This window comes from Dipteris shenzhenensis, chromosome 11 (assembly GCF_047967505.1).
Source record: "Dipteris shenzhenensis isolate YYH24624 ecotype China chromosome 11, Dip_SZ_1.0, whole genome shotgun sequence".
Classification (NCBI taxonomy): Eukaryota; Viridiplantae; Streptophyta; class Polypodiopsida; order Gleicheniales; family Dipteridaceae; genus Dipteris; species Dipteris shenzhenensis.
The window spans coordinates 19,038,558-19,053,126 of NC_141606.1; the positions used below are offsets into that span (position 1 = coordinate 19,038,558).

The window sequence follows — 14,569 nt, forward strand, 5'->3', positions numbered from 1 at the left end:
TAAGAAACACATGCCACTTGTAGGCCGTGCACAATCTAAGGCCAAATTTCCTCTCCTTTGCCTTGCCCCAGCCAGGAAGCACCCTCCTAGGCATCTACAAAGGGTGCAGGTGTTTTTCTTCCTTCCCAACTATCATTCATGCTTTGTATGAAATTGAAATGCAAAGGGGAAAAAGAGACGCATGGAACTTTCACTCTAATAATTGACTGGAGAGGGAAGGCCAAGAGTTGCTGCAAAGAAGCTGCAATGTCTTCAACATGAGCCATTACAGTTATAACAATGTGTCAAATGATTACAAGCATGAGAGTACTTTCGTCTAAAGCTTGCTGACCACTTCCCTTGGTGCAAACATCAGGAATAAGTTCATAGAAAGAAAGGAGCAACTTCCATTTTAATGAAATGCTCACTAAATAATCTGGGCTACTCACACTGCTACGAATGATGCACAAGAGGGGGCGGGAGATAGAGAGGGGGGGGGAGATAGAGAGGGGGGGGGGGGAGAGAGATTTTACTCATAGCACACAATCATTAATCGTCTTATTTAACTTTGGAGTAGAAATTTTTATCTAATAAAAGCATACAGTACTGATTGAATATACAAATCACATCTGTGGAGGCATAGAGAGCCTCCTTTCAGGATCTGAAAAATCTTCCCACACAATCAAATCAAGATGGGAGTATTTTGCTTGCAGAAAGACTGCTGGCAAATCAGCCTGCCATGCATGGGCAAACCTTACCAATACATCATTTCCCTTTTTTTGTTGCATCATCAACTTCAGCCACCATACTTTTATTCGAGCGATTATATTTCATGTGGCTCTTTACAAGATGCCCTGCAGCTAGTGCAGACATAAGGGACAATTCTCCAGCAAGTGCTGCTCCAGCAACAAGTCTTGCCAAGCACTGAGCATTGGCTCCTGGAGAGGCCATCTTTGAACCCTGCACTCCAAGAATGTTCAGGCAGGCAGACTGCGATGCTAGCTGAGTACCACCACCAATCGTTCCAACCTGCAGAGAAGACAGCCATAAATAAATCCTCGTTTGTAGGTTTCTATGCATACTGGACCAGCCTTGAAGATACATGCAAACAAGAGACACTCACCTCTATCGATGGCATCGTTACAGAGACGTGTAAATCACGCCCACCATTTGTTGCTTCCATCATTGTTATACAATGAGAACTCTCAGCATTCTGGGCTGGATCTTGGCCTGTTGCAATGAATACAGCAGTAACAATATTGGCAGCATGTGCATTAAAACCCCCAAGAGCACCAGCCAAGGCAGAGCCTGCAAGGTTCTTCAGCATGTTGAGTTCCACAAGTGCGGGCACTGTCGTCTTCAAGACTTTCCTCACAACCTCCTCTTTGATAACTGCCTCACAGACGACAGACTTGCCACGTCCCTGAATCCAGTTGACCGCAGTGGCTTTCTTATCTGCACAAAAATTGCCTGCAGTACACAACACTTCAGAATAAGTACAACTCTCTTGGACAGAGAAAGAATGCCCATGTTTCAGAATAAGTACAACTCTCTTGGACAGAGAAAGAATGCCCATGTATATATTGCATCTGTGAGACCCATGGAGCCATTGGTTTGTTGGTGCATACCTGAAATGCTTACAATCTCCATGTCAGGGAAGTCGTGCTGAAGGTATTCAAGAACGTTCTGAACGCCCTTTGAGACCATATTCATTCCCATTGCATCTCCAGTAGAACAAGTAAATCGCAAATATAAATTTCGGCCTGCTAGAGCACATTGAATGCCTTGAAGCCTTGCAAATCTGCTAGATCTGTTTTACATGGTCCGATGTACTGTTGGTCATGCATGTGATTGCCACTGTTATGCTGCAAGATATCACTCATATTGAGATTATTCAAAATGCATAATTAAAATACCTGTTGAACACAACGGAGAGCATCTCAAGATTGTTTGGATCTTCAACATAAAATTTCAACTCGGCTGAACGCTGGGCTTTTACAAAGCGTACTACTGGAGCCCTTGTCATTCCATCTCTCAGGATGATGCTTGATGCACCCCCTGACAAATGAATGGCCTTGCATCCTCGGTTCGTGCTTGCAACAAGACAACCTTCAGTAGTAGCCATAGGGATCATGTGTTCAAAGCCATCAATCAAGAGTGGCCCTGCCACACCGACTGGAATTTGCACATACCCAATCACCATTTCACAGCACTGTCCTAGGACTGAAGCGTAATCAAATCCCTCCAACGGGAGAGATTCGAGGGACCTATTAGTCATCAGCTCTACTGCTCGTCTGCGTATGAAAGCAGCTCTTTTGCAGTCTCCAAGATCTGCTTCTAGGGAGTGAGAGGGCACTGCGCCGGTACTAACTGCATTCGCAATTTCTTCGTCGCTGTTGTCCTTCACGGCTTGGCCTTTCAACTGCACTGAAGGTCTGGCAAGTGTGACCGGAGTTGGCTTTGGCAGAACACAATTTCCCACCACGTCCTCCCTTTCGTCTTCAAAAGCCCAAGGCTCATCGCTGCTTTTACTTATGTAGTTTTGAACGTAGGCGATGCCAAAAAAGCCCAATAGATAGATACAAGACGCGATTTGTGCAACCACCGCGATCATCTCTTCAAAAGTGAGAAAATGTAGGGGCGTGGAAGCCTTTTTCTTCTCCCCCCACCTTCGTAGCAGATAGTAAGAAGCAGCGCAAAACAGCACAAGGAACACTTTATTGGTGAGACCAACAGGCAAGGGCAGGGCGTCTGAAGCAAGCAGTTTTGGGCTCTGGCTGCGTCTGCTCTGCGTGTGGCGGGAATTCTCGAGGTGAGAACAATCAATCCACTCTGAGCTCATTGTATGGTTTCAGGGAAGGGCTGACTGGTTGTGGGTGATGGGTGATGCGATTCCTGAATAGCAACTCGAGTGCACTGGAGGCAAGACGGGCAAAATGCAGATTGCAGAGGATGATGACCGAACAAGTGCATGCAGCAGCCGGCAAGCGTTAGGTGTTGCGAGTTATGGTGGCGTGTGGACAGGACGATGCGTCGAGCTCCTGACTGCCGTTTCAAATGTGCAGAGAGACCACGCCAGACCCGCTCCGACTCTCTAGGACAGTAAAAGAAATGCAAACTTTTATGCTCCCGTCGCCAACCACGCGACCTCTTCGTCCTCCGAGGTCGCTCCCGCAACGAATAGTATTACTTCGCGACAATCCAGGCAGTCACCAATCTCCTCCTCAAATATTCTGCGATCTGTCGCACGCTGTCTGTCCGCTCTGGATGCTCTCTCCGTGTCTGCACTCTCTCTCTCTCTCTCACTCGCAAAATCTTCTCCTCCCTCGCTCTTCAATCTATGCAGCCCTCCGTCCCTTTCTCTCCTAACAATGGCACTCAGATTCTCTCTCCACACACTTCTATCAACCCTGTTCTTCACTGTTTCTCTCCCCTAGAAAACCACCGTTTCTCTCCCCACAACAACCCAAGAAAAACCACCCGCTTCTTCTCCCTAGGAAAACCACGCGGATTAGCAGGACTACGCACAGAAAAACGTGCGCGGGGCACGCAAAAAAGGCCACGACGTGGGATGGCGCAGAGGACGCCGAAGGGGAGGGGATGGGGAGAGGGAGGAGAATGGAGTGTGAAGGGAGAGGAGAATGGGAGCAAAAGATGGCGGACCGGAAGCGAAGAAGAAGAGGTGGTGTGTGTGAGAGTGTTTGTGTTTGTGTTTTGAGTGTTTGTGGTGCTTGTTTATATAAGCCATACAAGGCGAAAAGAGAAAGAGTTCCCCATTTACAAGGTTTTCTCCTTTCATCTCACTTTTGCATGGGCGCCAAGCACCTTCCATAGACACTAAAACTTGTCACCTTTGCACATGGCTACCCCAAGCCATCCCTCACTGTGCCAATGGGCTTCCCATTGATCTCCTCTTGCCACATCAACATCAATCGACCTCCTCCTTCCCCCACCGACCGCCCTACACCAATCCTAGCCTTGAGTTTCTCCTGCCCATGCAAATCCCTCCCCCACAGACCCCCCTCCATTGATGCTAGCTTTGAGTTTCTCCCGTGCGGATCCCTCCCACCTTTTTTGTGCTTCTAATGCACTCCCTAGTCATTGTCTCATACATCTCCATCCCAACACATCGTTTTCTCCCTTCCACAACGTGCGTTGCCAATACTGCACTCCATGGTCACGATCATTACAACACTATTATATAAAAATGATGTGGAAAGTACTATATGAGACACTAGTGGTCGCAAAGACAAGTAGAGACTGGCATTCTAATGACCAATGTCCTCTCATGACAATTAGGCACAACACCTCAGTACCTCATGTGCATGTGCACATTTCTGACTTCGTACAAATACAAAAGCCCACCAACTTCTTCCCATCACATGCCAAAAAATGTTGTCATCCATTGCCAACATCAACTTTACAAAGGAGAAAAACATTGAGTAGCAAAATGCACAGAGACCTTCTCTTAGTACCCTCCCCCCTTGACTATTCACATTCAACACCTCATCAATCTATGTTCCTCAAGTGCATTTGCACAATTGTAAAAATACAAAACTACACCGACCATTCTTTATTCCTCTTCCCATCAGCTGCTAAAAATGATGCCATCAATTACCAACCGTCAACATTACAAAGTAGCAAAATGCACAGGGACCTTCTTAATGGGAAAAGGCTATTGGGAGTTCATTACAGGAAATGAAGAAGAACCTGTTCTTCCTAATGTTCCCAGTCAACAGGAAATGCAGGCATTTAAAGGATGGCATGAGAGAGCCAGGAAAGTTATGTACTAGCTGTCTATCAGTATTTCGGACTCCATGATTGTGCATATTCAGGATGCAAGTACGCCAAAGGAGGCATGGGATACTTTGGTAAAAATGTACAGCACAAATACGCAAGCCAGGAAAATGCAGCTCAAACAGGAGTTGCACAATGTGTAGAGAGAAAATTTGAGCATAAATGACTACCACATGAAAGTGAAGAAAATTGCAAATGCACTTGCTTCCATTGGGTCGCCAGTGGAAGATGATGATCTAGTTTCTGTGACCTTGAATGGTCTAGGAAAGGATTATGCACAGTTCCGGACATCCATTGCCGTCCGTGAAAAATTTCTTGATTTTGAAGAGTTGTTTGCTCTTCTAATTTCTGAAGAGCAGAGAAATGGGGGTGCATCTTCTTCAGCAGGAACTTCAAAAGAAACTGTCTTCTACTCAAATGCTGGCAAAGTAGAGGCAGAGGTAGAGGAAGCCGATCTGCAGGTCGTGGTAGAAATCAGAATATGCAGCAAACTCAAGAAAACTAGTCCTATGTAGGAGGACGTGGTAACTCTAGAGGCAAGGGGAGCCAAAGAGGCCGTGGTGGATGGCAGAGAGGCCAAAATCCAAATAGCAATGTTGAATGCTACTATTGTGGCAAAATGGGTCATATGGCTAAGGACTGCTATAAAAAGCAGAATGACATTATGAATGGAAAATTGCAGCAAGGCAATTATGCATCTTCTAGTAGGTAGGGTGATGACAGAAATGAGCATCTATTTATGGTGTAGCATATGACCAATTCTGTGACAAGTGCAGAAGAACGAAATGATGTGTGGTATGTTGACTCAGGTGCGTCAAACCACATGACAGGTCATGCAGAATGGATGCAAGATGCAAGGAAAATGGAAAAGCCAGGATTTGTTGAGACTGGTGATGATACTGCACATCCTATTGTGCAGATTGGTAAAATTCCTTTGTCTATGCAGGATAGGAAAAAGAAATACCTGTCCAATGTATTTCATGTCCTGAACATCACCAAGAACCTGGTTTCTGTTGGTCAAATGGTTGAGCAGGGCTTGTAGGTTAGATTTAATCCTCATGGATGCTTTGTTGAGGATATGAAAAATAACGGTCGCTTGATAGCAAAAGGAAAGAAGAAGGGCAGGATGTTTACGTTGGATGCGGACATGCCTGAATTGAGTGCAGCAATGTTTGCACATGGGACCAGTGTAGTTGCAGATATTGATATTTGGCACAAACGCATTGGTCATGTTAATATATAGCGACTTAAATCAATGCAAGCCCAAAATATTGTTGCAGGATTGCCTAAATTCAAGGTTGCAGAAATGCACAAGGTTTGTGAAGCCTGTCATTGGGAAACAGGCAAGGAAACCTTTTCCTAGGCATGTTCAAGAGAGTAAAAAGCCATTGGAATTAATCCACTCTGATGTGTGGACTACTAAAGCTGCATCTATTGGAGGCTGTCACTATTTTGTCACATTTATTGATGACTTCAGTAGAAAACTTTGGGTGTATTTTATGAAAAAGAAAAGTGAAGTGTTTGGGCACTTCAAAGCTTTTAAAGCTATGGTTGAAAAAGAAACAGGCCTGCAAATAAAATGCCTAAGGTCAGATGGAGGGGGAGAGTACCTCTCAAATGAGTTTGCAAGGTTCCTGCAGGAGCATGGCATAAAGCAGCAATATTCATGCAGTCATACCCCACAGCAAAATGGAATTGCAGAAAGGAAAAACGGGCATAGTGGAGAGGTATCTCGGGCCATGCTAAATGAAAAAGATCTACCAGATTATTATTGGGCTGAAGCAGTTGCTACAGCAATTTATATAATGAACATGACTCCCACTGCAGCAATACATGGCATGATGCCAGAGGAGATGTATACTGGTAGGAAACCAGACATTTCTCATTTGAAAATTTTTGGTTGCATTGCCTATGTTCATGTGCCAGATAAGTTGAGGTCCAAGTTGGATCCAAAGGCTGAGAAGTGCGTCTTTATTGGTTATTCTCTGCAGCAGAAAGGGTATAGATGCTATAACCCTTCTACACGTAAGTTCACAGTGAGCAGAGATGTTTTTGATGAGATGAGCAGCTGGTATAAACCAGTAAATGTGATGATTGATGTAGATGCACAAAATGGTAATACTGCACAAAATTCACAGCAGCAATCACAAAATATCAGTGGACCTACAGTGTCCTCTAGCAGTGGTTCGCATACTTCGCCATGGACAGGTAGATTGAGATCAGGAGAATCTCCTCAAAGCAATGCAGATAGTGGTACGCAGGTATCACAAAAAGGAAAAGAGAAGGTAGATCAGCCCATGTTTGATGTGAATGCAGGTCACTCTTATGTGGATGGTGAATCCAGTGGCTCAGAGCAGAGCATTGATGATGAGTTGGGTATTTCTTTTGTTGTTACACCTGGAGTAAGGAAGACCAGGGATGTTTTGAGAGCACCTGGAAGTGAGCCTATTTTGCGCAGGTCTACCAGGGTTAGGTGTTCTGTGGATAGGCTGAAATATGATGGATTTACAGCCATTCACTATGCCTATATGGTCAAAGTGATACAGGAACCAGAACCCACTTCTTTTGAGCAAGCCATGGGAAATGAAAAATGGGAGAAAGCCATGGATGAAGAAATGGATGCCTTGGATGCAAATGTTACATGGGAATTGGTGCCTTTGCCTAAAGACAAGAATGCAATTGTAAGTGGGTTTATAAGATCAAGCACAATGCAGATGGTTCTGTGAATAGATACAAGGCAAGATTAGTTGTCAAGGGGTATGCACAGACATATGGCATTGATTATGAAGAAACTTTCAGCCCGGTTGCAAGGATGGCAACCGTAAGAGCAGCCATTGCTATGGCCGCATCAAAGGGATGGTCTTTACATCAGATGGATGTAAAGAATGCCTTCTTGCATGGTGATATGCAAGAAGAGGTCTTTATGGAGCAGCCAGTAGGTTATGTTCATGCTATTCATCCTGAGTTTGTTTGCAGGTTGAAGAAAGCCTTGTATGGCTTGAAGCAAGCACCTAGAGCATCTTGTCACTATTGGTTTTCAGATTTCTAAGGCAGATTTCTCACTCTATGTGAGAAAAATAGAGAAGGGTATTATAAGATAGGACAGTATCTTGTCACTATTGGTTTTCATATTTCCAAGGCAGATTTCTCACTCTATGTGAGAAAAACAGAGAAGGGTATTATGCTGCTTGTCATTTATGTTGATGATTTGATCATCACAGGTGATAGTGTTGAAGACATCCTTCATGTGAAAATGCTATTGAAGCAGAAGTTTGAGATGAAGGATTTGGGAGAGCTGCATTATTTCTTGGGCATTGAGGTGATTAGATCACCAAGTGGGATACAGCTCTTGCAGAGGCAGTATGGACTGGACATGCTATCCAAATATGGGATGACAGGCTATAAGCCTATTTCAGTTCCTTTGGAGTAGAATGTGAAGCTGAGCGTAGATGCAGGTGAGCTTTTGGAAGACCCTACTATGTACAGACGCATAGTAGGAAGTTTGATTTATATGACCATTACTAGGCCAGATCTAAGCTATGCTGTTGGATTGGTAAGTCAGTTTATGCAGGCTCCAAGGAAACCTTATTTGGATGCGGCTAGACGCATACTCAGGTATGTGAAGTCCACATTGCAGTATGGACTATTTTATGAGACTGGGGTTCAGATACAGTTACATGGATACACTGATGCTGATTGGGCTGGTAGTATTTCTGATAGACGATCTACCAGTGGATATGTGTTCTCTTTTGGGAGTGCTGCAGTCACTTGGAGCAGCAAGAAATAGCCTACAGTTGCCTTGTCGAGCACAGAGGCTGAGTACAGGGGTGCAGCAATGGCTACATGTGAGGTAGCTTGGTTGCATAAGCTACTCTATGATATGCATCAGTTGTCATTTATTGTGACAACATGAGCATCATAAGCTACTCTATGCATCATAAGCTACTCTATGATATGCATCATAAGCTACTCTATGATATGCATAAGCTACTCTACAGATGGGCTAGTTGTCATTTATTGTGACAACATGAGCAGTATACACTTGGCAAAGAACCCAGTCTTTCATGCTAGAACAAAGCACATTGAGGTGCATTATCACTATGTGCAGGAGAAAGTGTTACTAGGTCTTATTGATCTAGTTTATGTTAGCACAGAGGATCAGGTAGCTGACATCTTCACGAAGGCATTGGGCGCAGAGAAGCTGCGCAAGTTCAGAGACCTGCTTGGTGTGCAGGAATTGGGATTGAGCTCGAGGGGGAGTGTTGAGATATCGAGCTCCACTCGCGATATGCCAGGGTGACTGTTGTGCATTTATGTCACCGACTTGTTAGCTAGAGATGCGGTTGGTACACCGCCCACGAATAATAGCTGGATGACAGCTATCCTTATCTATTCTAGTTTGTGGCTCAGTTAGTATGCCACCTTAGTTAGTTGAGTTTGGTTTGAGACCCACATATAGGGTTCTTCTATTTCTTTGTACTAGAGTTCTTTTAGCTTTCACAACTAAGAAGAGGAAAACTGTTTTTAGCCTCCACCTTTTGTGTATTCCCCCATTGTGCATGTGAAAAAGCCGCAAGTGTGACTCCTTCCCTCTCTCCCACTATCTTCACACAAGGTTCATCGGTTTGGTAATGAGAGTGTTCCTCAAGCTTGGTAACTTTTCAAAAAGGAGAGTAGACATGGGGTGAACTATGAAAGAAAGTTGAGCTTAATTGGAAACAATGGACAAACATCAGAAGTGAGTTTAGAGTTAACAATAGGCTGAGGAGATTTTCTAATTGAGTCTATGGTCAAGGAATGATATATAGAGGGGTGTGGATCCTAGCTCATTTTCTATAAATAATTTAGCTAGGTAGGAAACAACTACTTTCTCCATGTCCCCACACCCAAAAAAGATGCCACTGGGCTAATTAGAACTCTTAATGTGAGAGAGTCTAGGTTAATGTTTGCATTCTCGTGGAATAGTTGGCTTGAAGATATATGGCTTAAAGAATTCCAAAGAAAATGTTAGTACTTTATGGCTCATCTAGCCTAATGCTTTGTGGACAGACTCTAGGAGCTTGAGGATAGGTAAGTCAAATGGAAGGAGCAAGAGATGCAAGAGTCTAATAGAATATGTCTTTCACCTTTTTGTTTTGTGTCCACCTACCAGGAGATTATGGAAGAAAATTTACATGATAATGGGAGAGAGACTTAATTGAAAGGATATTCTTATTGTCAATCCTTGCAAAACAAGGAAGAGAAATGTGCAACTGTTAGAACGCATGCTCTTTGGGCCATTTGGATAGCTTTAATAAGATTGGTTTGTAAGGATGCTAGATATTCCATTACCAAAGCATCTATAGGGCTGGTTGCATGGATGGATCTCAACTTCTTCAGGAGGTGATGAGAATAGTAAGTACTAAGGCACTAAGTCTTCATATTGTAAGTCCTCTCCAAGTCATGGCAAGTGCTTGGAGCTAGTGCACATGAGATTTCGAGCTAGAACATAAGCTGTGGTGGTTTCATGACTCTACCTTTGCATGAGATTATCAAAAGCTAGTGCACATGAGATTGTGGGCTAGAACATAAGTTGTGGTGGATTCACGACTCTACCTTTGTATGAGATTATCAAAAGAGGAGATCAGCTGGCATGGACTCATGACTCTATTTTACATGGTATTATCACCAGAGGAAGTATCGGTGTGTAATATGATAATATCTTGTTGTGCTAATCTACTATTTTATGTTAGCCATAACTACATAAGTAATGGCTTAGGTAGGAAACCAAGAGGGCTTGATAGTTCTTGCATTGATGGGTGCTTAGAGGGTTGGGGTCTAGAGATTGAGAGGACATTGGTCATTAGAATGTCAGTCTTTACTTGTCTCAACCAAATAGAAACTGAGATGACATACAATTTTAGTCATTGTTGCAATAAATATAAATGATGGCAAAAGTACAATTGATGAGCATGAGAGGACATTGGTCATTAGAATGCCAGTCTCTACTTGTCTTTGCGACCACTAGTGTCTCATATAGTACTTTCCACATCATTTTTATATAATAGTGTTGTAATGATCGTGACCATGGAGTGCAGTATTGGCAACGCACGTTGTGGAAGGGAGAAAACGATGTGTTGGGATGGAGATGTATGAGACAATGACTAGGGAGTGCATTAGAAGCACAAAAAAGGTGGGAGGGATCCGCACGGGAGAAACTCAAAGCTAGCATCAATGGAGGGGGGTCTGTGGGGGAGGGATTTGCATGGGCAGGAGAAACTCAAGGCTAGGATTGGTGTAGGGCGGTCGGTGGGGGAAGGAGGAGGTCGATTGATGTTGATGTGGCAAGAGGAGATCAATGGGAAGCCCATTGGCACAGTGAGGGATGGCTTGGGGTAGCCATGTGCAAAGGTGACAAGTTTTAGTGTCTATGGAAGGTGCTTGGCGCCCATGCAAAAGTGAGATGAAAGGAGAAAACCTTGTAAATGGGGAACTCTTTCTCTTTTCGCCTTGTATGGCTTATATAAACAAGCACCACAAACACTCAAAACACAAACACAAACACTCTCACACACACCACCTCTTCTTCTTCGCTTCCGGTCCGCCATCTTTTGCTCCCATTCTCCTCTCCCTTCACACTCCATTCTCCTCCCTCTCCCCATCCCCTCCCCTTCGGCGTCCTCTGCGCCATCCCACGTCGTGGCCTTTTTTGCGTGCCCCGCGCACGTTTTTCTGTGCGTAGTCCTGCTAATCCGCGTGGTTTTCCTAGGGAGAAGAAGCGGGTGGTTTTTCTTGGGTTGTTGTGGGGAGAGAAACGGTGGTTTTCTAGGGGAGAGAAACAGTGAAGAACAGGGTTGATAGAAGTGTGTGGAGAGAGAATCTGAGTGCCATTGTTAGGAGAGAAAGGGACGGAGGGCTGCATAGATTGAAGAGCGAGGGAGGAGAAGATTTTGCGAGTGAGAGAGAGAGAGAGAGTGCAGACACGGAGAGAGCATCCAGAGCGGACAGACAGCGTGCGACAGATCGCAGAATATTTGAGGAGGAGATTGGTGACTGCCTGGATTGTCGCGAAGTAATACTATTCGTTGCGGGAGCGACCTCGGAGGACGAAGAGGTCGCGTGGTTGGCGACGGGAGCATAAAAGTTTGCATTTCTTTTACTGTCCTAGAGAGTCGGAGCGGGTCTGGCGTGGTCTCTCTGCACATTTGAAACGGCAGTCAGGAGCTCGACGCATCGTCCTGTCCACACGCCACCATAACTCGCAACACCTAACGCTTGCCGGCTGCTGCATGCACTTGTTCGGTCATCATCCTCTGCAATCTGCATTTTGCCCGTCTTGCCTCCAGTGCACTCGAGTTGCTATTCAGGAATCGCATCACCCATCACCCACAACCAGTCAGCCCTTCCCTGAAACCATACAATGAGCTCAGAGTGGATTGATTGTTCTCACCTCGAGAATTCCCGCCACACGCAGAGCAGACGCAGCCAGAGCCCAAAACTGCTTGCTTCAGACGCCCTGCCCTTGCCTGTTGGTCTCACCAATAAAGTGTTCCTTGTGCTGTTTTGCGCTGCTTCTTACTATCTGCTACGAAGGTGGGGGGAGAAGAAAAAGGCTTCCACGCCCCTACATTTTCTCACTTTTGAAGAGATGATCGCGGTGGTTGCACAAATCGCGTCTTGTATCTATCTATTGGGCTTTTTTGGCATCGCCTACGTTCAAAACTACATAAGTAAAAGCAGCGATGAGCCTTGGGCTTTTGAAGACGAAAGGGAGGACGTGGTGGGAAATTGTGTTCTGCCAAAGCCAACTCCGGTCACACTTGCCAGACCTTCAGTGCAGTTGAAAGGCCAAGCCGTGAAGGACAACAGCGACGAAGAAATTGCGAATGCAGTTAGTACCGGCGCAGTGCCCTCTCACTCCCTAGAAGCAGATCTTGGAGACTGCAAAAGAGCTGCTTTCATACGCAGACGAGCAGTAGAGCTGATGACTAATAGGTCCCTCGAATCTCTCCCGTTGGAGGGATTTGATTACGCTTCAGTCCTAGGACAGTGCTGTGAAATGGTGATTGGGTATGTGCAAATTCCAGTCGGTGTGGCAGGGCCACTCTTGATTGATGGCTTTGAACACATGATCCCTATGGCTACTACTGAAGGTTGTCTTGTTGCAAGCACGAACCGAGGATGCAAGGCCATTCATTTGTCAGGGGGTGCATCAAGCATCATCCTGAGAGATGGAATGACAAGGGCTCCAGTAGTACGCTTTGTAAAAGCCCAGCGTTCAGCCGAGTTGAAATTTTATGTTGAAGATCCAAACAATCTTGAGATGCTCTCCGTTGTGTTCAACAGGTATTTTAATTATGCATTTTGAATAATCTCAATATGAGTGATATCTTGCAGCATAACAGTGGCAATCACATGCATGACCAACAGTACATCGGACCATGTAAAACAGATCTAGCAGATTTGCAAGGCTTCAAGGCATTCAATGTGCTCTAGCAGGCCGAAATTTATATTTGCGATTTACTTGTTCTACTGGAGATGCAATGGGAATGAATATGGTCTCAAAGGGCGTTCAGAACGTTCTTGAATACCTTCAGCACGACTTCCCTGACATGGAGATTGTAAGCATTTCAGGTATGCACCAACAAACCAATGGCTCCATGGGTCTCACAGATGCAATATATACATGGGCATTCTTTCTCTGTCCAAGAGAGTTGTACTTATTCTGAAACATGGGCATTCTTTCTCTGTCCAAGAGAGTTGTACTTATTCTGAAGTGTTGTGTACTGCAGGCAATTTTTGTGCAGATAAGAAAGCCACTGCGGTCAACTGGATTCAGGGACGTGGCAAGTCTGTCGTCTGTGAGGCAGTTATCAAAGAGGAGGTTGTGAGGAAAGTCTTGAAGACGACAGTGCCCGCACTTGTGGAACTCAACATGCTGAAGAACCTTGCAGGCTCTGCCTTGGCTGGTGCTCTTGGGGGTTTTAATGCACATGCTGCCAATATTGTTACTGCTGTATTCATTGCAACAGGCCAAGATCCAGCCCAGAATGCTGAGAGTTCTCATTGTATAACAATGATGGAAGCAACAAATGGTGGGCGTGATTTACACGTCTCTGTAACGATGCCATCGATAGAGGTGAGTGTCTCTTGTTTGCATGTATCTTCAAGGCTGGTCCAGTATGCATAGAAACCTACAAACGAGGATTTATTTATGGCTGTCTTCTCTGCAGGTTGGAACGATTGGTGGTGGTACTCAGCTAGCATCGCAGTCTGCCTGCCTGAACATTCTTGGAGTGCAGGGTTCAAAGATGGCCTCTCCAGGAGCCAATGCTCAGTGCTTGGCAAGACTTGTTGCTGGAGCAGCACTTGCTGGAGAATTGTCCCTTATGTCTGCACTAGCTGCAGGGCATCTTGTAAAGAGCCACATGAAATATAATCGCTCGAATAAAAGTATGGTGGCTGAAGTTGATGATGCAACAAAAAAAGGGAAATGATGTATTGGTAAGGTTTGCCCATGCATGGCAGGCTGATTTGCCAGCAGTCTTTCTGCAAGCAAAATACTCCCATCTTGATTTGATTGTGTGGGAAGATTTTTCAGATCCTGAAAGGAGGCTCTCTATGCCTCCACAGATGTGATTTGTATATTCAATCAGTACTGTATGCTTTTATTAGATAAAAATTTCTACTCCAAAGTTAAATAAGACGATTAATGATTGTGTGCTATGAGTAAAATCTCTCTCCCCCCCCCCCCTCTCTATCTCCCCCCCCCTCTCTATCTCCCGCCCCCTCTTGTGCATCATTCGTAGCAGTG

The 14,569-nt window shown here is 44.9% G+C and overlaps 2 protein-coding genes across 2 annotated transcripts; one reads left to right on the plus strand and one right to left on the minus strand.

Annotated features, from left to right (window-relative positions):
- Window positions 1-744: 744 nt before the first annotated feature.
- Window positions 745-3,092, minus strand: LOC147896720 (3-hydroxy-3-methylglutaryl coenzyme A reductase 1-like). The gene is made up of 4 exons (XM_087381138.1): window positions 1,896-3,092; window positions 1,608-1,789; window positions 1,103-1,449; window positions 745-1,008 (listed from the first exon to the last, which is right to left on the minus strand). The coding sequence occupies exons 1-4, from the start codon at window positions 2,819-2,821 to the stop codon at window positions 745-747; spliced, it is 1,719 nt and encodes a 572-aa protein (XP_087237264.1). The 5' UTR covers window positions 2,822-3,092.
- Window positions 3,093-11,904: 8,812 nt separating this feature from the next.
- Window positions 11,905-14,252, plus strand: LOC147896721 (3-hydroxy-3-methylglutaryl coenzyme A reductase 1-like). Its single transcript, XM_087381139.1, has 4 exons — window positions 11,905-13,101; window positions 13,208-13,389; window positions 13,548-13,894; window positions 13,989-14,252. Exons 1-4 carry the CDS (start codon window positions 12,176-12,178, stop codon window positions 14,250-14,252), a joined length of 1,719 nt encoding a protein of 572 aa, XP_087237265.1. The 5' UTR covers window positions 11,905-12,175.
- Window positions 14,253-14,569: the final 317 nt, after the last annotated feature.